At 41.8% G+C, this 22,025-nt stretch overlaps 1 protein-coding gene across 3 annotated transcripts in view; it reads right to left on the minus strand.

The window, feature by feature from the left end:
* APH1B (aph-1 homolog B, gamma-secretase subunit) overlaps nt 1–22,025 on the minus strand; it is a 94,128-nt gene that overhangs the window by 60,762 nt on the left and 11,341 nt on the right. For 2 of the 3 annotated variants that reach the window (XM_060005827.1, XM_060005825.1), the window contains 2 exons: nt 19,964–20,091; nt 7,072–7,266 (listed from right to left, as the gene is read on the minus strand). In XM_060005827.1, the coding sequence (XP_059861810.1) occupies nt 7,099–7,266; nt 19,964–20,091 (296 nt within the window). In that variant the 3' untranslated portion in view covers nt 7,072–7,098. Of the gene's footprint in view, nt 1–3,755; nt 7,267–19,963; nt 20,092–22,025 lie in introns of those variants that run through there. The other variant, XM_060005826.1, reaches the window with a different exon arrangement.

Raw genomic sequence — 22,025 nt, forward strand, 5'->3', positions numbered from 1 at the left:
GTCTTTAATAGATTTTGGGGATTTCTGGTTAGCTCCAACATGTAAAGAGCTTGAAAGCTGTCACTCTCACACTTACAATAAGAAAACACTAAACACATTGTAAAGCAATTATACTCCAATAAAGATGTTAAAAAAAAAAGAAAAAGAAAACACTAAACAAACTGAAAATCAGTAATATTTCTCACCGCCATTAGAGAACTGAGGTCTCAAGACAAGCCATCATCCTGAAATCTGGAGAGACAGGTGAATCCAGAGTGCCACAGCTGAGATTTGCTTACCTAGAGCAGAAGTTGGTGGAGCCATAAACAGGTAGGGACACCTAAATGCTAATTTTGACAAATTGCTAGAGCCTAAGTATGGAATAGCTTAAAAGTGAGAAATTCCTAAGACTAGAACAGAGTCTTAAGAGCCCCACACTTTTGAGGGTTTTACCTCCAGGAGCCCTGCCAAATTCTCAATGAAGAGCTCCCTGTGGCTCTGGCAGGGAGAGGGTAAGGATAATCATTGTAAAATATGCCCAGAGGGACTTCCCTGGTGGCGCAGTGGTTAAGAATCCGCCTGCAAATGCAGGGGACACAGGTTCGGTACCTGGTCTGGGAAGATCCCACATGCCATGGAGCAACTAAGCCCGTGTGCCACAACTACTGAGCCCACGTGCCACAACTACTGAAGCCCGCACGCTTAGAGCCCGTGCTCCACAAGAGAAGCCACCGCAATGAGAAGCCCGCGTACCGCAATGAAGAGTAGCCCCCGCTCGCTGCAACTAGAGAAAGCCTGCACGCAGCAACGAAGACCCAACACAGCCAAAATTAAATAAGTAAATTTATTTTTTAAAAAATTAAAAGAAAAAGTAAAATATGCCCAGAGCATCCTCCATAACAAAGGCCTACTTTCTAGGAGAAAAGACAGTACAAGAGCCTTATCCCACCTAGAAGAAGGGCACTTCTCCCACTCCAGCCCCCATTAGCCTTCCTGTCTCACCTAAGGGGAGGAAAAGAACTAAGAGATGCTTAGTTAAGAGATGTAGCCCCACCAAAAAACTGAGACTTAGTCTTAAGATTATAGGACATGGCCCCTCTCCCACACCGACCTTACTGCCACCTCAGTAGGGCTCCAATATAAAAACAGTGGGTTACAGTTCAAAGATCTGCAAGACATAAGACTTTCTTTGAGAAGGAGCACAGGGGAAGCCCAAAGTCAAGAGGGGAGACAACAACAAGGACACTAGAGGAACTTGAAGCCTCTGGTACTTAGAGCTGCAGCAAACATTAAATACAGTCCAGCTTTTGCCCAGACTGACATAAAACTTACACTAAAGGCCTATTTACTTCAGCTCCTGTTACCTAATACACGATGTACAGCTTTCAGTAAATAATCACAAGGCACCTTACAAGGCAAGAAAAAACACTCTGAAGCAATATAGCGATAGTCAGATTTTCTAGTTCTTCTTGAGTGAGCTTTTTTACAAAGGAATCTACTTCATTTAAATTTTTAATTTACTGCCTTTAAGCTATTCATAATATTCCCTTTTTACTTAATAATGTAGAGGCTGTATTGATGTCTCCACTTATTCCTGATACTCATCATTTGTGCCCTCTTTTTTTCCCTTATCTATCTGGACACCGCTTTACCAATTGTACTGATTTTCTCAAAGAACCAGTTTCCTTTTATTGATTGCTCCATTGTTTTTTCTGCCTTCTATCTGACTTCTGCTATTCTCTTCGCTACTTCCTTTCTTCGGCTTATTCTAGCTTTAGTTTGCTCCTCTGTTTCTAGTTTCTTAAGTAGAAGTTTAAGCTCTTGCTTTTAAACATTTTAACTTATCTAATGTAAGCATTTAATGCTAAAAAACTTCCCACTCTATTCTCTCCTTAGGGACTTTGCTTTGGCAACTATCCCCTCTCTTGCATCAATGTTTCCCTTTCCACTGAATCATCCCCATCTTCATATAAACATGCTGTTACAGTACAATGTTAGAGAGAAAAAAGAAAAAAGAAGAATGCCGTCTCTTGCCCTCACATCCTCCTCAGGCTATCATCCCATTCCCCTACTATAATTATACGGTTATCTGTACTCTACGTGCTGTGGCTACTTCCTTATCTCCCAATCTCTATAACCCACTCCATTTAGATGTTCACCCCTACACTAAAATTGCTTTTATCAAAGTCACCAGAAAATTCCATCTCTCCATGTGCAGCAATCAGGTCCTACTCCTCACATCTTACTCATTGCTCAGCAGCAGCTGACATACTTCCCCCGGCTCTCAGGCCACCACACTCCCCTGCTTTCCCTTCTTTCCTCAGTGATGACCCCACCTGCCCTTTCCTACCTGTCAAGTGGAGTGCCTCAGGGTTCAGTCCTCAGTCCCCACCTTTTCCTTTTGACATAACCCCATGATCCACCTGCCCTTCATCCACTCCCAAAATTTTAAGTATCATCTTATGTATTCGAGCTATTCTATATTATTTCCTAACTTGTAGTGCATTTGTAGCTGCCTTATATATTTCCTAAAAACAAAGATCTCCACCATCTTGTTCTTTTCCATCCTTTTGAAGTATCTCTCTCTCTCTCTCTCTCTCTCTCTCTCTCAAACACACACACACACACACACACACACACACACACACACACAAGATAAAGTATCTAACACAATGTTCTGTGCATGGTAAGCCCTGATTAAACGCTGTAGACTCCACCTCTGATTTTGCTCAAGCACAGAAAATATGTATGGATATACTATTAGGTATAAGCAGGATTTACAGTGACCCACACTTAAGCAACAAGTACCACCTACTAATTATTGAACCTTAAAGCCAGGACCCACTCAGGGCTCATAATCTACTGTCGTCCCCTTAGAATATATCAAATCCCCAATTCTTTTACTAAGGCTGAGACCATAAGCCAGGTGAGTGGTTCCTTCTATTCAGCATTTTCAATAAGGCAAAGGTAAAATATGTAGTTCTTTCCATTGGGGGTTTCTCATATGTTGAGGCTGGTCACAGGGAAATCCCTTTTCCAACTAAATATCAAACAAATAACAATTAAACTAGAGCCACGATTTCAGTGTGGAACGGCCAAAGAAATTGTACGTGAATCTGGGCTGTTACCTGAGGAACGTGCCCCTTTTCCATTACAAGTTAGACCAACGAGTCCTTGATTCCTGAGGATATTTCATCTAATAATACAATTAACATAAACCTGGAGCAGCCTCATTTCAAACCAGAGTGAAAAGGCATCACATGGTTTTGCGTTTCAGGCCCTAACAATTCTCTGTGTAGCGTGTCTGACGGTGAAGGCCATGCTCAGCCCCTTAGCTGCACTGACTCCTCACCAAGGGAAGAAAAAACAAAACGACTCTACAGGCTGCTCGGGGTCACTGGGTAGAAACTAAATTGTACTCTCCTAGTCAACCAACTCCCACCTTCAGCCAGTATTCCATGATGGTTTATACATTCACTATTTTACAGTTACTTAGGAGACTTTTCAAGGGCTTCCAGGACCTTTGAGGATTCTCCTCCATTTGGTTTATGACACCTCAAGGAACTTCTCTGCACCAAACTGCTTCTGAACACACAGAAACGAAACAGGCCTTATAAATTTTAAATCAGATAACAAAGATTTCTCTTTGAAAAGAGTCTCCGAGCTGACCAGTGACAAATAACATAATGTACAGCCAAGTTTTATAAGAGACAAAAATTGTAAAACAAATACTGCAGGATACACTATTCCAAAGAAGAGGAAACATGAGAAACAAGTAGTGACAAACAATCTTTTTATTGTTTACTGAAAAATACAGCTCTGGAAAGAGTCTATTGCATTGTGTATGGGACACAAGGTCTGACACTGCAAGTATACATGACATAACAGTATAACTTATATAAAACGATACATATTGTACATAGAGACGGTACCCACCCCTCTAAACACTAAAATATAACGGAATGCAGTAAAGTCTTTTATTAAATGAGAAATGTAAACATCGCAATCATAAACAAAGTGCTCTAAGCAAAGAACTTTGAGATTGTTTTGTTGTGACATCTATCTACCTGGAGTTAGGAATGGTGCAGCCTAGGAAACACTTAGCCAAATAGAAAGCTAGCACTCTCAAGGAGCTCGTCCCAGGGAGTGGGCTGCTGATGCCTGAGACAGGCTGCCACCCTGGCTTCCGCGGAGCCCTCAGGTCCACTCTGACGATTAATCCACGTCTTGGGGCTAGTTTGAGGCGAGCAGGAAGAGGACCAGGTAAGAGGAAGCTTCTGTCATGACTCCTTATCCTGTACCAACTCTACAGGATAAGGACACCTAGCATTTTTGACGTGTACCTGCCACTCTCAGCAAACAAGGAAATGTGCTTGAGAAGAAAAATATTAACATTGGGAACAAAAGCCATCTTCTATACAGTCTTCAGACACCATTTATTCCTTTCAGCCATGTTTTCACTAAGCTGCTCGAAAAGAGGCTGCTACTATATTGCCAGTCACACAGGCTAGGATCAAGGGTAACGAAACTCCTCCCATTACAACTGCTAATTCAGATGAGTTAAAAATAAACACAAATTTCTTAGAGAACCAAAACTGATCTCAATTCCTCACACGGCAACAGAGTCAGGTGCTGCAACAGCATTCACATTCCAAGGTCAGCTTTAACTACAGCCACACTTCCCTCCAAACTGAGAAAGCCCCATGTGGAGGAGAACATACAAACAAGATTACCACCAACAGCTCCTCTCCAAATACTATCAGGGCTCAGAAAGCTCAGTAGAGATAACAAACACAAAAAATAAAAATTAAAAAAATAAAGCACACCTCAATATATACACACAACAGGGGAAGACTACTCTCCCCCTGGGCTTCCTTGGCATTAGGCAAACAAGGCTACTTGCAATAACAGTGCCTAAGCTGGCTATGGCAATGCTCACAAGAGAAATAAGGAATTACAAAGTTCCTTTATTCATAGGTAATCAAGGATTATTAAATAAACTATTAAATAAAGCTAAGACAACAGTCTCACCATCAAAGAAAATTTTCTTCCTGCCCGAGATGCTTTTATAAATGAGATGTCACAATACCCCAAATTCCTTACTTAATATTAAACTATTAATGCACACAGGACATCCTCAGAGCTCAAGCATGAGTAATATTAATATTCTCAGATATTTCTATACTTTACAGATCAGCAAATATTTAACCAGACTATCCGTTTAAGAGATGTGTATGTCAACAGTAATAACCAACTCTATATTTTTCTTATCCTGTTCATCAAAGAACACCATGCTCCAATAGGAATGAAGCCCAGTTCAGTAGGTATCTTGTTCCCCTCAACTCTGCACAATAGATTTCACTATTCAGTCTCTATGTCCTTGACTCTCCTACGACTCACCTAGTTTAAAGAAAATCTTGTAAAAAGGTGGAAAATTGTAAACCCCAGCAAAAACATCGGTATTAGTGCTGAAGTAAGCTTTAGCGGAATAACTATAATTGCTTATGGGACTGTTTACAGCCTTGCTAGAAACCCTATTCCTCCTGAATCCCTAGATTGAAAAATTCAAATAATTTAAACATGAGAGGGGATTTCTCTGGTAAAGGTCTAGTTCACATGTAAGGTTCTGGTCCCTGGAATGATGTGTGGCTAACCCAAAATACTGGCTGCGTTTCCATTTTAAACATGTCTGTTATTCTTCCCCACCACAGTATTGTCAAATTCTCCCATCTGTCACGTCACTGGTGAGCCCTCTCATTTGCTGCTTCTATTTCTTTTGGCTGTTGTACTGCACATACGGGATTCACTGAGCTTCTCACTTAAATGTGTAGGGAATTTACATTTCACACCATCAGCTTCCTAAAAGCCATCAACTGGGAACAATTGCTCTTTACAAAGGAAACCCAAAGCACTGTTTGGAAGCTGAACCAAGATCTTAGATACTCCTATAAAGGGAATGCTGTAGCTGTCAGCAAAACCCAGAGACATTTACAAGATCTAAAGATTATATGGGCTATGTTAAAAGCGTGAATTTGGCAGTTTTAGTCGTATTTCCAATTTTTCACTACACCATCTGGGGAGAAGTACTAGTTAATATCACAGGAGCAAATTATAAGCGTCAACACCACCCTACTAGCTTGTTTTCCTCCTGCTTTTCGTAAACTTCTGCCAGCTCCAGTGAAGCCTGTTCCAGGGTACATCACTCAGCAACCTGCAGAGCTGCTCAGAGATAGAACAACAGGCTTCACCTCAACTAGTCCGGCAGCAAGCACTCAGCTGGTAAACACTGCCTTGGGGCAGAGCCCATGGAAAGCCTTGAGCCCAGGAAAGACTTACAGAAGTTGCACAAAGATTCTTGGTTTTATATCATCTTCCCAGGAAGTTGGAAAATAATTGGTTTTTAGTTAAAGAAACATAATCTATGCTCAAAAATGTAATGTCATGTAATGCTTCAAACAAGCAAAATCGAGAATGAAAAAACTAGAGGAAAATACAGTCTATTAATCAATAGCTTACTTTGGTTAAATGATCATAGTTAGTCAGTGCAATGTATTATTATATTTAGAAGCACGGCCTACCATGTTCTCATAAAACAGGGTACCAGTGAAGGATGTGACAACAGTTCACAGAGATAATAGCCCTTTAGCCTTCTGTGACTTCAAAACTCGAAACGACAAAGGCTAACCAGGATTTGACCTTCAGATACTCACTTGCCCAAAGCAGGCTGAGTTAAGAGACAGCTAAACATCTGATTCTTATTCACTTACGGAGCTCTCAGGAAGTTCCTGTTTGGACACCGATGGTTCTCAACCTGGCTGCACATCGGAGTCATCTGGGAAGTTTTAAAAAATCACCAAATGCCCAGACCAATTAAATCTGGAGGGTGCAGTCCAGAAATCAGTATTCTTTATGTTTCCCCAGGTAGTTCTTTCTAATGTGCAGCCTGGCTGCACACCACGGATGAATCCCTTTCAGAAAGCTGTTGCATGAAAGCCATGCTGTATCTAGATAGTTTGGTTTTTTCTAATTCCACCAGGAAAAGGGATTTTTAGAAAAAGGCACCACTGCGCTTCCTCTAAAGAGGCAGCTTACTGTTTGAGAAGCGCTGGTCCTTGGAGGTTATCTGGAGCGCTGGTTGAAGAGGAGGGAGTCCTTGTCTTGGCAAAGCAGGCAGAGTTTCAGGCTTCGGCAGCTGCCTCCAGAAACAAAGAAGGCCCAGATGCCCGTGAGCACCAGGATGATGTATGCCAACACCAGATTTAATCCAGAATAAGGACTTATGAAGGTCTGCAAGGGGAAAATAACAGCAAGCTTATTAAACATGTGGATTAACCAAAGGAAAAGGAAAATATGAAACACTTTCAATAGCTGAGGTGTGTTCCACCAAACATACGATGTATGTCATGCACCCACAAAGACACATAGGACTAACCTAGTCAACAGACACTAGCCCGTAAGTCTGTTTCTGTGTAAGTGAAATGGGACTGAGGTGAAGCTAAAATAACACCAGTAAGGCGCTCGTGACAGGCTCTGGCACAGGGTATCTGAGAATAGTCCTGATAACAATCAATGCCACATGGGGCAGAGTTAGTGTTGTCCCAGCTTCCCCAAGTCTTCCGTGTTGGTCTCCATGGCACACGCGGCATGTTGAGGGCAGCAGCAGGAAGGGCCATCGAGCGTGCCCGACGTGCTGTGCTGTGGACTTATCACCTGGGTCACACATTCCAGTTCCACGATGATAACCTGTGAGCTAAGGGCCCATTTCATAGAAGAACGATCTCAGATTTAAGGACTCGACAGGCTAGGCAGCTAGGAAAAGTGAAGCCAGATCTGGCTCCCAGAGTGAAAAGATGCTGAGTGTAGGAGAGCTTTTGACTAGAGTGAGGCAGGGGGCATCTCTGTCTAGCTGAGGATGGGCAGGGAAGTGCCCAGGGCTGGTGAAGATGCAGGAAGGCTGAGACGTAGAGTTTATCTGCCTTGAGCAAAAGGACAACTTTTTAGAGGTGGGAACTGTAACCTGGCCGCCAAGCTTCTCTTTGAGTCTGTGGAGAGAAAATACTGGGTTGGCCAAAGGTTCATTCGTTTTTTTTCCGTAAGATGGCTGTAGTAGCACTTAGTTGTCTTTAACTTCATTCAAAACAATTTTGTTAGATTGTATGTGACAGCTGTCATATCAGCGTGCGTTTAAAAAAAGACTTATCAAAACTGGTGACTTTTTGTGTAGCCATTTTAATACTGAAGATGGAAGAAAAAAAGCAACATTTTCAGCATATTATGCTTTATTATTTCAAGAAAGGTAAAAACGCAACCGAAATGCAAAAAAAGATTTGTGCAGTGTATGGAAAAGGTGCTGTGACTGATCGAACGTGTCAAAAGTTGTGGGCAAAGTTTCTTTTTGGAGATTTCTCGCTGGACCATGCCCCACAGTTGGGTAGACCAGTTGAAGTCGATAGCAATGAAATCAAGACATTAACTGACAACAATCAATTTTATACCACGCAGCAGATAGCTGACATACTCAAAATATCCAAATCAAGCACTGAAAATCATTTGCACCAGCTTGGTTATGTTAATCGCTTTCATGTTTGGGCTCCACATAAGTGAAAAAAACCTTCTTGACCGTATTTCCGCATGCGATTCTCTACTTAAACGTAATGAAAACGTCTCGTTTTTAAAACCAATTGTGATGGGCAGTGAAAAGTGGATACTGTACGACAGTGTGGAACGGAAGAGATCGTGGGGCAAGCAAAATGAACCACCACCAACCACACCAAAGGCTGGTCTTCATCCAAAGAAGGTGATGTGTAGATGGTGGGACTGGAAGGGAGTCCTTTATTACGAGCTCCTTCCGGAAAACCAAACGATTAATTCCAACAAGTACTGCTCCCAATTAGACCAACTGAAAGCAGCACTCAAAGAAAAGCGTCAGCAATGAGTCAACAGAAAAAGCATAATCTTCCATTAGGATAATGCAAGACAACATGTTTCTTTGATGACCAGGCAAAAAGCTGTTAAAGCTTGGCTGGGAAGTTCTGATTCTTCCGCTGTATTCACCACACATTGCAGCTTTGGATTTCCATTTATTTCGGTCTTCACAAAATTCTCTTAATGGATAAAATTTCAATTCCCTGGAAGACTATAAAAGGCACCTGGAGCAGTTCTTTGCCCAAAAAGATAATCAGTTTTAGGAAGACAGAATTATGAAGTTGCCTGAAAAATAGCAAAAGATAGTGGAACAGAACAGTGAACACGCTGTTCAATAAAGTTCTTGGTGAAAATGAAATATGTATCTTTTATTTTGACGTAAAAACCGAAGGAACTTTTTGACCAACCCAATATATTCAAATGGTAACCGTAGAAGGTAATCAGAAGGCAGACCTAATGAAATACCCAACAGAAGATAGATGTTACATAACCAGGGCCCAGTTTTTAACTATTTCTGTGTTAATTGGCTCTTAGAGTTAGCAAGAAAGTGAGACAAGTCCAGGTTACTTTAGTAAAAATCCTTAGTATTAAGGGAATGTGAGGGAACAGCATCTTTTTCAGCTGCACAACTGCTGAGGGTTCCAAAAGTTCATTTAAAAACTGCTGATGAGATGCCGCGAGGTACTAGTGAAGACCACAGTGCCTATCCTAATGGAGCTTATATACCAGTAAGGGAGACAAGTAATGAATGAAGAAACAAATAATTCCAAATTGTGATGAATGCTAGGACAGAATAACTACAACTGAGATGGTGCTAGCATAGGTAAGAACAAGGCGATCTACCTGGGGTGGGGGGGGGGGGTCAAGGAAGGCACTGAGGAATCAGCATTTAATCTGAGACTTACAGGAGGAGGAGAGAGCCAGCCTGGTGTAGACCAAGGGAGGGAACCAAAGGAGGGCAAAGAGTTCATTGCAGCTGAGAACCTGAGAGTTGATATAAATGATGTGTAGGGGGTTTCCCTGGTGGCGCAGTGGTTGAGAGTCCTCCTGCCGATGCAGGGGATGCGGGGTCGTGCCCCGGTCTGGGAAGATCCCACATGCCGCGGAACGGCTGGGCCCGTGAGCCATGGCCTCTCAGCCTGTGTGTCCGGAGCCTGTGCTCCACAACGGCTATGGTGAAAGCAGGGAGACTAGTTAGGAAGACTCTGCACTGAATGAGGAGAGTACAGGTTGGTGACTTAGTCCAGGGTGACGGTGGTAGAGATGGAGAGAGCAGATGATAGGAACTGATGGGAGTTGCTGGTGGATGGAATGTGAGGGAAAGGGAGAGGCCAAGAATGACTTCCATGTTTCTGGCTCTAGGTAAATGGTGGTGCTATTTAATGAGATACAAAAAGACTTGAGGAAGACCAAGCTTAAAAGACTTGGAGTTAATAAGAACCTGCTGTATAAAAAAATAAAGCAGTCTTAGAAGGGTGGTTGAACAGAAGGCAAAATGTGCTAGAAGCATGAGAGAAGAAGCAGAGACAGAGTTTGCGGAGACAACTCTTTGAGAAATTTTGCTGCAATGGGAACCAGAAAAAAAAGTCATAGCTCGAAGGAGAATAGGCAACAATGAAGAGTTTTATTTAAGATATGTCTATATGCTGGTGAAGAGAGGGACAGGCTGGTGATGTAGGAGAGAGGGCACAGTCAAAGGAGTAAAGTCCTTAAGTAGGAGGGAATTAGGTCTAAAGCCCAAGTGGAGGGACTGGCCTTTGACAGAAGAAAGGATACTTCCTGCGCTGGGCCAGGGTAAGGTGGGGAGATGGGTTCTTCTTAACAAACAAGAGGCTCTGACTGGGTCAGTTTGTCACCTCTGCCCAGCAGCGGCAGCAGGGGGAGTGCCTCCAAGGCACCTCACTGTCCTCACCCTCACCCTGCCTGCACATGCCCTTGGATTCAGGATACCAAGAGTGACAAGATAAGGTCCCATCACTGATGATCAAACTCTAATTAGAGAGGTAGATGTAAAAACTGTATCAAATAAAATAATGCTGGCCGGGGAGGGGGGTTATAACACAGCTATAAATAAGGGCTAGTGATACTGCTGAGTCAGAAATGTGCACCTTTTCCAGGGAGGCCTCACATGAAATGCTCAGGAGTTTTCCAAACTGACCTAGGTTAGCAGTCATTGCAGATAAAACAGCGCGAACAAAGGCACTCCCTGCTGGGGAGCCACACTGGATCAATTTAGATGGAGGGTATGGTGTGAACTATGGGGAGCAGCAAGAGTACGTTGTGCACCAGTAAAATCAGTAAGAGGCTTATGTCAAAGAAAGAAGTCTGGGTTTCACTCCACTGGCCTCTGCTACAGCTCATCGCCCTCTCCTCCCCAACACACCTGGCTTCAGGACACCTGGCTCCTGCTGCTCTTCTACTTCACTAAGTTGCTCCTTCTCAGTCTCCTTTGCTGGCTCCTCTTCTTGCCCCAACCTCAAGGCTGAAATGCCCCAGGCCTTAGTCCTTGGGCCTCTTCTCTTGTCTGCTGATACTCACTTCTTGTACTCATCTCTTCGAGCCTGGATTTCTCTCCCAAACTCCAGATTTTTTCATCCAACTGCCTAACTGCCTTCTCCACTTGAATGTCCAATAGGCGCCCCCACGGTAACGTGACCAAGGAGAACTCCTGATCTCCCTCACAAGCTTCTCCATCCCAGCTGATGGCAACTCCATCCTTCTAGCTATCCAGGCCCAAAGCTCTGAAGACATCCTTGGCTCCTCTTCTTTCTCTCCCTTGCCTTATCCAGTCTGTCAGGAAATACTGTTGGCTCTACTTTCAGAAATATGTCCTGAATCTGAACATTTCTCATTATTTCCACTGCTATCTCACCCCAGTTATCACCACCCTTCTCTTGATGACTGTAATCTCTTCCCCCGTTACAGTCTACTCTGAACACAGCAGTCAAAACGATCCTTTCAAAACGTGATTCAAGTCATGTCCCTGTACTCAACACTCTACAATGACTCCCATTTCACTGAGAGTAAAAAGCTCAAGTCTTGCATTATCTAGATGTGCTTCTCATTTCCAACCTCTACTTCCATCCCCAACCTCAAATCTGTGACAGTATCTGCTACTAAATTCCCCAGGCTTACTGGTTCTGGTCACCCTCACTTCCATAAACATGCCAAGCATGTTCTTTAGTCTTAGGACTTTGCCACTGGCTGTTTTAGTCTTGGATGCTATTTCTCCAGACAGCCACATGGCCAACTTGACTTTTTTGTTCAAATGTCACCTTCACAATGAAACCTACTTTTGACTACATAGTACCAAAATTCAACATCCCCAGCCCACACAATCTGGAACCCTTTTAACCTGCTCTACTTTCCCTTTTTTCCCACAGCACCTATCAATTTTAATACACTATAAAACTTTTTATTATGTCTACTGCTTACTGCCTCTCTCTGCACTAGATGGTAAAGGCAGGGTCTTTGTTTTTTTCACTAAATTGTTTTGTTCGCCTAGAACAGTGCCTGGAACATAGAAGGCTATTTGTCAAATGAATGAATGGCCAATTGGATCCATAAAAAGGATATTTCCTTTCTCTTGCAACTTCCTTTCTGTTTATTAAAGTGTACATAGTAGAAAATTTGGAACATGCCAAAACCCATAAAGAATAAAAGAATCCACCCAAAAATGAAAGCTGTTAATATTTTAACGCACTCTCTCGCCAGTGGTTTTTCCATTAAGATTTGAATTTATGGTCCTGAACCAAGATGGCGGAGTAGAAGGACATGCTCCCACGCCCTCTTGCAAGAACACCAGAATCACAACTAGCTGCTGGACAATCATCGACAGGAAGACACTGGAACTCACCAAAAAAGATACCCCACATCCAAAGACAAAGGAGAAGCCACAATGAGATAGTAGGAGGGGCGCAATCACAGTAAAATCAAATCCCATAACTGGTGGGTGGGTGACTCACAGGCTGGAGAACACTTATACCACAGAAGTCCACCCACTGGAGTGAAGGTTCTGAGACCCACGTCAGGCTTCCCAACCTGGGGGTGCAGCAACAGGACGAGGAATTCCTAGAGAATCAGACTTCGAAAGCTAGTGGGATTTGACTGCAGGACTTCGACAGGACTGGGGGAAACAGAGACTCCACTCTTCGAGGGCACACACAAAGTAGTGTGCATATCGGGACCCAGAGGAAGGAGCAGTGACCCCATAGGAGACTGAACCAGACCTACCTGCTAGTGTTGCAGGGTCTCCTGCAGAGGTGGGGGGTGGCTGTGGCTCACCATGGGGACAAGGACACTGGCAAGCATAAGTTCCAGGAAGTACTCCTTGGCGTGAGCTCTCCTAGAGTCCGACATCAGCCCCACCAAAGAGTCCAGGTAGGCTCCAGTGTTGGGTTGCCTCAGGCCAAACAACCAACAGGGAGGGAACCCAGCTCCACCCAACAGCAGTCAAGCCAACTTAAGTTTTACTGAGCTCTGCCCACCAGAGCAACAGTCAGCTCTACCCACCACCAGTCCCTCCCATCAGGAAACTTGCACAAGCCTCTTAGACAGCCACATCCACCAGAGGGCAGACAGTAGAAGCAAGAAGAACTACAATCCTGCAGCCTGTGGAACAAAAACCACATTCACAGAAAGACAGACAAGATGAAAAGGCAGAGGGCTATGTACCAGATGAAGGAACAAGATAAATCCCCAGAAAAACAACTAAATGAAATGGAGATAGGCAACCTACCAGAAAAAGAATTCAGAATAATGACAGTGAAGATGATCCAGAACCTTGGAAAAAGAATGGAGGCAAAGATCGAGAAGATGCAAGAAATGTTTAACAAAGACCTAGAAGAATTAAAGAACAAACAAACAGTGATGAACAATACAATAACTGAAATGAAAAATACACTAGAAGGAATCAATACCAGAATAACTGAGGCAGAAGAACAGATAAGTGACCTGGAAGACAGAATGGTGGAATTCACTGCCACAGAACAGAATAAAGAAAAAAGAATGAAAAGAAATGAAAACAGCCTAAGAGACCGCTGGGACAACATTAAACACAACAACATTCGCATTAGAGGGGTCCCAGAAGGAGAAGACAGAGAGAAAGGACCAGAGAAAATATTTGAAGAGATTATAGTCGAAAACTTAACTAACATGGGAAAGGAAATAGTCACCCAAGTCCAGAAGGCGCAGAGAGTCCCATACAGGAAAAGCCCAAGGAGAAACACGCCGAGACACATAGTAATCAAATTGGCAAAAATTAAAGACAAAGAAAAAGCAGCAAGGGAAAAACAACAAATAACATACAAGGGAACTCCAATAAGGTTAACAGCTGATTTCTAGGCAGAAACTCTACAAACCAGAAGGGAGTGGCATGATATACTTAAAGTGATGAAAGGGAAGAACCTACAACCAAGATTACTCTACCCAGCAAGGATCTCATTCAGATTTGATGAAGAAATCAAAAGCTTTACAGACAAGCAAAAGCTAAGAGAACTGAGCACCACCAAACCAGCTCTACAACAAATGCTAAAGGAACTTCTCTAAGTGAGAAACACAAGAGAAGAAAGGACCTACAAAAACAAACCGAAAACAATTAAGAAAATGGTCATAGGAACATACATATCGATAATTACCTTAAACGTGAATGGATTAAATGCTCCAACCAAAAGACAGAGACTCGCTGAATGGATACAAAAACAAGACCCATATATATGCTGTCTACAAGAGACCCATTTCAGACCTAGGGACACATACAGACTGAAAGTGAGGGGATGGAAAAAGACATTCCATGCAAATAGAAATCAAAAGAAAGCTGGAGTAGCAATACTCATATCAGATAAAATAGACTTTAAAACAAAGAATGTTACAAGAGACAAGGAAGGACACTACATAATGATCAAGGGATCAATCCAAGAAGAAGATATAACAATTATCAATACAGACGCACCCAACATAGAAGTACCTCAATACATAAGGCAACTGATAACAGCTATAAAAGAGGAAATCAACAGTAACACAATAAGAGTGGGGGACTTTAACACCTCACTTACACCAATGGACAGATCATCCACAATGAAAATAAATAAATAAACAGAAGCTTTAGATGACACAATAGACCAGATAGATTTAATTGATATTTATAGGACATTCCATCCAAAAACAGCAGATTACACTTTCTCCTCAAGTGCACACAGAACATTCTCCTGGATAGATCACATCTTAGGTCACAAATCAAGGCTCAGTAAATTTAAGAAAATTGAAATCATATCAAGCATCTTTTCTAATCATAATGCTATGAGATTAGAAATCAATTACAGGGGGAAAAACGTAAAAAACACAAACACATGGAGGCTAAACAATACGTTACTAAATAACCAAGAGATCACTGAAGAAATCAAAGAGGAAATCAAAAAATACCGAGAGAAATGACAATGAAAACACAACGATCCAAAACCTATGGGATGCAGCATAAGCAGTTCTAAGAGGGAAGTTTACAGCTACACAAGCCTACCTCAAGAAACAAGAAAAATCTCAAACAATCTAACCTTACACCTAAAGGAACTAGAGAAAGAAGAACAAACAAAACCCAAAGTTAGCAGAAGGAAAGAAATCATAAAGATCAGAGCAGAAATACATGAAATAGAAACAAACAATAGCAAAGATCAATAAAACTAAAAGCTGGTTCTTTGAGAAGATAAACAAAATTGATAAACCATTAAACAGACTCATCAAGACGGAGAGGATTCAAATCAATAAAATTAGAAATGAAAAAGGAGACTTACAACAGACACCACAGAAATACAAAGCATCCTAAGAGACTACTACAAGCAACTCTATGCCAATAAAATGGACAACCTGGAAGAAATGGACAAATTCTTAGAAAGGTATAACCTTCCAAGACTGAACCAGGAAGAAATAGAAAATATGAACAAACCAGTCACAAATAATGAAATTGAAACTGTGATTAAAAATCTTCCAACAGGGCTTCCCTGGTGGTGCAGTGGTTGACAGTCCGCCTGCTGATGCAGGGGACACGAGTTCGTGCCCCGGTCTGGGAAGATCCCACATGCCGCGGAGTGGCTGGGCCCGTGAGCCATGGCTGCTGAGCCTGTGCGTCCAGAGCCTGTGCTCCGCAATGGGAGAGGCCACAAAAGTGAGAGGCCTGCGTACCACAAAAAACAAAAACAAAAATCTTCCAACAAACAAAAGTCCAGGACCAGATGGCTTCACAGGTGAATTCTATCAAACATCTACAGAAGAGCTAACACCCATCCTTCTCAAACTCTTCCAAAAAATTACAGAGGAAGGAATACTTCCAAACTCATTCTATGAGGCCACCATGACCCTGATACCAAAACCAGACAAGGATACTACAAAAAAAGAAAATTACAGGCCAATATCACTGATGAATATAGATGCAAAAATCCTCAACAAAATACTAGCAAACAGAATCCAACATCACATTAAAAGGATCATACACCATGATCAAGTGGGATTTATCCCAGGGATGCAAGAATTCTTCAATAAACGCAAATCAATCAATATGATACACCATATTAACAAACTGAAGAATAAAAACCATATGATCATCTCAATAGATGCAGAAAAAGCTTTTGACAAAATTCAACACCGATTTATGATAAAAACTCTCCAGAAAGTGGGCAGAGGGAACCTACCTCAACATAATAAAGGCCATATACAAGAAGCCCACAGCAAACATCATTCTCAATGGTGAAAAACTGAAAGCATTTCCTCTAAGATCAGGAGCAAGACAAGGATGTCCACTCTCACCACTATTATTCAACACAGTTTTGGAAGTCCTAGCCACAGCAATCAGAGAAGAAAAAGAAGTAAAATGAATACAAATTGGAAAAGAAGAAGTAAAACTGTCACTGTTTGCAGATGACATGATACTATACGTAGAGAATCCTAAAGATGCCACCAGAAAACTACTAGAGCTAATCAATAAATTTGGTAAAGTTGCAGGATACAAAATTAATGCACAGAAATCTCTGGCATTCCTATACACTAATGATGAAAAATCTGAAAGAGAAATTAAGGAAACACTCCCATTTACCACTGCAACAAAAAGAATAAAATACCTAGGAATAAACCTACCTAGGGAGACAAAAGACCTGTATGCAGAAAACTACAAGACACTGATGTAAGAAATTAAAGATGATACCAACAGATGGAGAGATATACCATGTTCTTGGATTGGAAGAATCAATACTGTGAAAATGACTATACTACCCAAAGCAATCTACAGATTCCACGCAATCCCTATCAAATTACCAATGGCATTTTTTATGGAACTAGAACAAAAAATCATAAAATTTGTATGGAGACACAAAAGACCCCAAATAGCCAAAGCGGTCTTGAGGGAAAAAACGGAGCTGGAGGAATCAGACTCCCTGACTTCAGACTATACTACAAAGCTACAGTAATCAAGGCAATATGGTACTGGCACAAAAACAGAAACATAGATCAATGGAACAAGATAGAAAGCCCAGAGGTAAACCCAAGCACCTATGGTCAACTAATCTATGACAAAGAAGGCAAGGATACACAATGGAGAAAAGACAGTCTCTTCAATAAGTGGTGCTGGAAAAACTGGACAGCTACATGTAAAAGAATGAAATTAGAACACTCCCTAACACCATACACAAAAATAAACTCAAAATGGATTAGAGACCTAAATTAAGACCAGACACTATAAAATTCTTAGAGGAAAACATAGGAAGAACACTCTTTGACATAAATCACAGCAAGATCTTTTTTGATCACCTCCTGGAGTAATGGAAATAAAAAGAAAAATAAACAAATGGGACCTAATGAAACTTCAAAGCTTTTGCACAGCAAAGGAAACCATAAGCAAGACGAAAAGACAATGCTTAAAATGGGAGAAAGTATTTGCAAATGAATCAACAGACAAAGGATTAATCTCCAAAATATATAAACACCTCATGCAGCTCAATATTAAAAAAACAAACAACCCAATCCAAAAATGGGCAGAAGACCTAAATAGACATTTCTCCAAAGAAGACATACAGATGGACAAGAAGCACATGAAAAGCTACTCAACATTACTAATTATTAGAGAAATGCAAATCAAAACTACAATGAGGTACCACCTCACACCAGTTAGAATGGGCGTCATCAGAAAATCTATAAATAACAAATGCTGGAGAGGGTGTGGAGAAAAGGGAACCCTCTTGCACTGTTGGTGGGAATGTAAATTGATACAGCCACTATGGAGAACAGTATGGAGGTTCCTGAGAAAACTAAAAATAGGGCTTCCCTGGTGGTGCAGTGGTTGAGAGTCCACCTGCCAATGCAGGGGACATGGGCTCGTGCCCCGGTCCGGGAGGATCCCACATGCCACGGAGCAGCTGGGCCCGTGAGCCATGGCCGCTGAGGCTGCGCATCCGGAGCCTGTGCTCCGCAATGGAAGAGGCCACAACAATGAGAGGCCCGCGTACCCCCCCAAAAAAAACCTAAAAATAGAATTACCATATGATCCAGCAATCTCACTACTGGAATATACGCTGAGAAAACCATAATTCAAAAAGACATATGCACCCCAATGTTCACTGCAGCACTATATACAATAGCCAGGTCATGGAAGCAACCTAAATGCCCATCGACAGACGAATGGATAAAGAAGATGTGGTACATATATACAATGGAATATTAGCCATAAAACGGAACGAAACTGGGTCATTTGTTGAGACGTGGATGGAACTAGAGACTGTCATACAGAGTGAAGTAAGTCAGAAAGAGAACAACAAATATAGTATATTAACACATATATGTAGAACCTAGAAAAATGGTACAGATGAACCAGTTTGCAGGGCAGAAATTGAGACACACATGTAGAGAACAAACGTATGCACACCAAGGGGGGAAAGCAGCGGCGGGTGGGAGTGGTGGTGATGAATTGGGAGACTGGGGTTCACATGTACACACTGATGTGCATAAAATGGATGACTTATAAGAACCTGCTGTATAAAAAATATATAAAATAAAATTTAAAAATTAAGAAAAAGAAAGATTTGACTTTACATAGCTGCCGTCATATTAAGGGTAACTTTAGTATCCTGTATGACTGAAAGGTTTTAGGTAAGAAAGGCAACGAGATTGTTTTTTAGATGGAACAGAGAACAAGAAGCCCAGTATAAGAAAACCTGATATGAACTCTAAATGGATGGAGAGGAGAGACACATGAGGCAGGACACCATCAGAAGGAAGCTTTTCAATACTGTAGGTGAGAAATGATAAAGGTCTGGACAAAGCAGTGGCTGGGATAATTCTGATGTAAGTATATGACACGTTACAATTAAACTAAGACCAAACCATTAAACAGTGCTTAAACAATACATCTAGTCAAGTATTCTTTTTAAATTACTTTTGAAAACTGGCATTATAATGTCAGTGAGGAGAGAGTAAGATGGGTACTCTTGACATTCATCAGAATGCATAAAAATAGTACAACCCTTGTACAGAGTATTTTAGCAATTTGCATCAAGGGCTTTAAAAATATTCACATCATTTGACTTCAAAAATCAATTCCTTGGAATGTAAACAATGAATTGAAAAAGTTTCACATACAAAGTTGTTCCAGACAGCATTATAATAACCAAAAGTAGAAAAACAAGTTATCAATCAGTTAAGCAAACTATAACTTTATGTAATGATCTAAAGCCACTAAAACTTAAATATTAAAAGGATTTATAATAACATGGAAATTTTTTAAGATGTGTTACATAACATAAGCATAATGCAAGCCTATTTCAGTTTGACTCTACCCATTAAAAGAAAGACACATACCAAAATAAGACACCAAAAAACTTTTATGAGATCAACCAACAAATTGTTATCTTTCTATGGTAAGAAAGATGATTTATCTATCATTCATTCATTCATTCTTTTAACTGACTTTTCTGAATTTCCTCATTTTCCTATGAGCATGTAGTTCATTCAAAGTGGAATCTACCACTTTAGATATGCAGACTTGAGCTCCAAAAACCGGTTTGAGCACGGTAGCAATACTCACCAGGGCTGACACCAGTAGATGGGTCAGAAGAACTACAAGCAGGGTGTACCACTTTTTCTTCTCACAGCCATCAAAAAACACAATGCCCCAGAACATGTGCAGCAATATGATCACCAGCGTCATGAAAGCTGAAAGACAGGCAACCATTAGTGCCCAGTCACAGGATAACAAACCCCAAAGCCCACTAAACACCTAGTCCTGGGACAACGCTCTTGGGGTACACCACATTACTGCGAGGGTTCAACCCTATCTGACAGAAGTGGGACCCTGACACATATTTGCTTGAATAGTAACTCTGAGAGCAACATTCCTGAACCAGGGGGCCAACTCTGAAACAGCTTCTCATCTAGAACATGAATTTGTAAAAACAAAAAGTCAACTTGGATCTGGCTTTCAAGGAGTTTCTCTTAGGAATGCAATAAGACTACTGTGATATCTAATCAACTTTTCTCCAAATTAGCCTTCTGCACTAATTGCGAAACTCCCACCCTCCCCCGACACCACGCCACACAGCATGTAGGATCCTAGTTGCCTGACCAGGGATCAAACCAGCACACCTTCAACCCCACATTGGAAACTTGAAGTCTTAACCAATGGACTGCCAGGGAGGTCCCTGAGAAACTTTTCTCAATTAAAAGAAGTGTCTTCGAGCTTCCCTGGTGGCACAGTGGTTGAGAATCTGCCTGCCAATGCAGGGGACAGGGGTTCGAGCCCTGGTCTGGGAAGATCCCACATGCCGTGGAACAACTGGGCCCGTGAGCCACAATTACTGAGTCTGCGCGTCTGGAGCCTGTGCTCCGCAACAAGAGAGGCCGCGATAGTGAGAGGCCCGCGCACCGCGATTTAGAGTGGCCCCTGCTTGCCACAACTAGAGAAAGCCCTCGCACAGAAACAAAGACCCAACACAGCCATAAATATATTAATTAATTAATTTTAAAAAAAGGAGTGTCTTCAATTTAAACAAGTCTTCTCATTAAAGTGAAGTTTCTCCTTGGATTTTTTTTTAAGGACAATGGAAGACAAAAATATAAGAAATTGCAGTAATTATCCAAGATTTTTTCTTTTTTTTAACATCTTTATTGGAGTATAATTGCTTTACAATCATGTGTTAGTTTCTGCTTTATAACAAAGTGAATCAGGTACACATATACATATGTCCCCATATCTCCTCCCTCTTGCGTCTCCCTCCCACCCTCCCTATCCCACCCCTCTAGGTGGTCACAAAGCACCGAGCTGATCTCCCTGAGCTATGTGGCTGCTTCCCACTAGCTATCCGTTCTACATTTGGTAGTGTATATATGTCCATGACACTCTCTCACTTCATCCCAGCTTATCCTTCCCTCTCCCCGTGTCCTCAAGTCCATTCTTTACGTCTGCGTCTTTATTCCTGTCCTGCCCCTAGGTTCTTCAGAACCATTTTTTTTTTAACTCACGATGCATAATTCAATTTCGTTTCTTTTTTTAAATTAATTAATTTTACTTTTGGCTGTGTTGGGTCTTCGTTTCTGTGCTAGAGCTTTCTCTAGTTGCGGCAAGCGGGGGCCACTCTTCATCGCGGTCCGCGGGCCTCTCACTATCGCGGCCTCTCTTGTTGCGTAGCACAGGCTCCAGATGCACAGGCTCAGTAATTGTGGCTCACGGGCCTAGTTGCTCCGTAGCATGTAGGATCTTCCCAAACCAGGGCTCGAACCCGTGTCCCCTGCATTGGCAGGCAGATTTTCAACCACTGCGCCACCAGGGAAGCCCCCTCAATTTCGTTTCTTTTTATGGCTGAGTAATATTCTATTGTATATATGTGCCACATCTTCTTTAGCCATTCATCTGTCGACGGACACTTAGGTTGCTTCCATGTCCTGGCTATTGTAAAGAGTGCTGAAGTGAACATTGTGGTATATGGTTCTTTTTGAATTCTGGTTTTCTCAGGGTATATGCCCAGTAGTGGGACTGCTGGGTCGTGCAGTAGTTCTATTTTTAGTTTTTTAAGGAACCTCCATACTGTTCTCCATAGTAGCTGTATCAATTTACGTTCCCACCAACAGTGCAGGAGGGTTCCCTTTTCTCC

Source organism: Delphinus delphis, chromosome 2, assembly GCF_949987515.2.
Source record: "Delphinus delphis chromosome 2, mDelDel1.2, whole genome shotgun sequence".
Taxonomy (NCBI): Eukaryota; Metazoa; Chordata; class Mammalia; order Artiodactyla; family Delphinidae; genus Delphinus; species Delphinus delphis.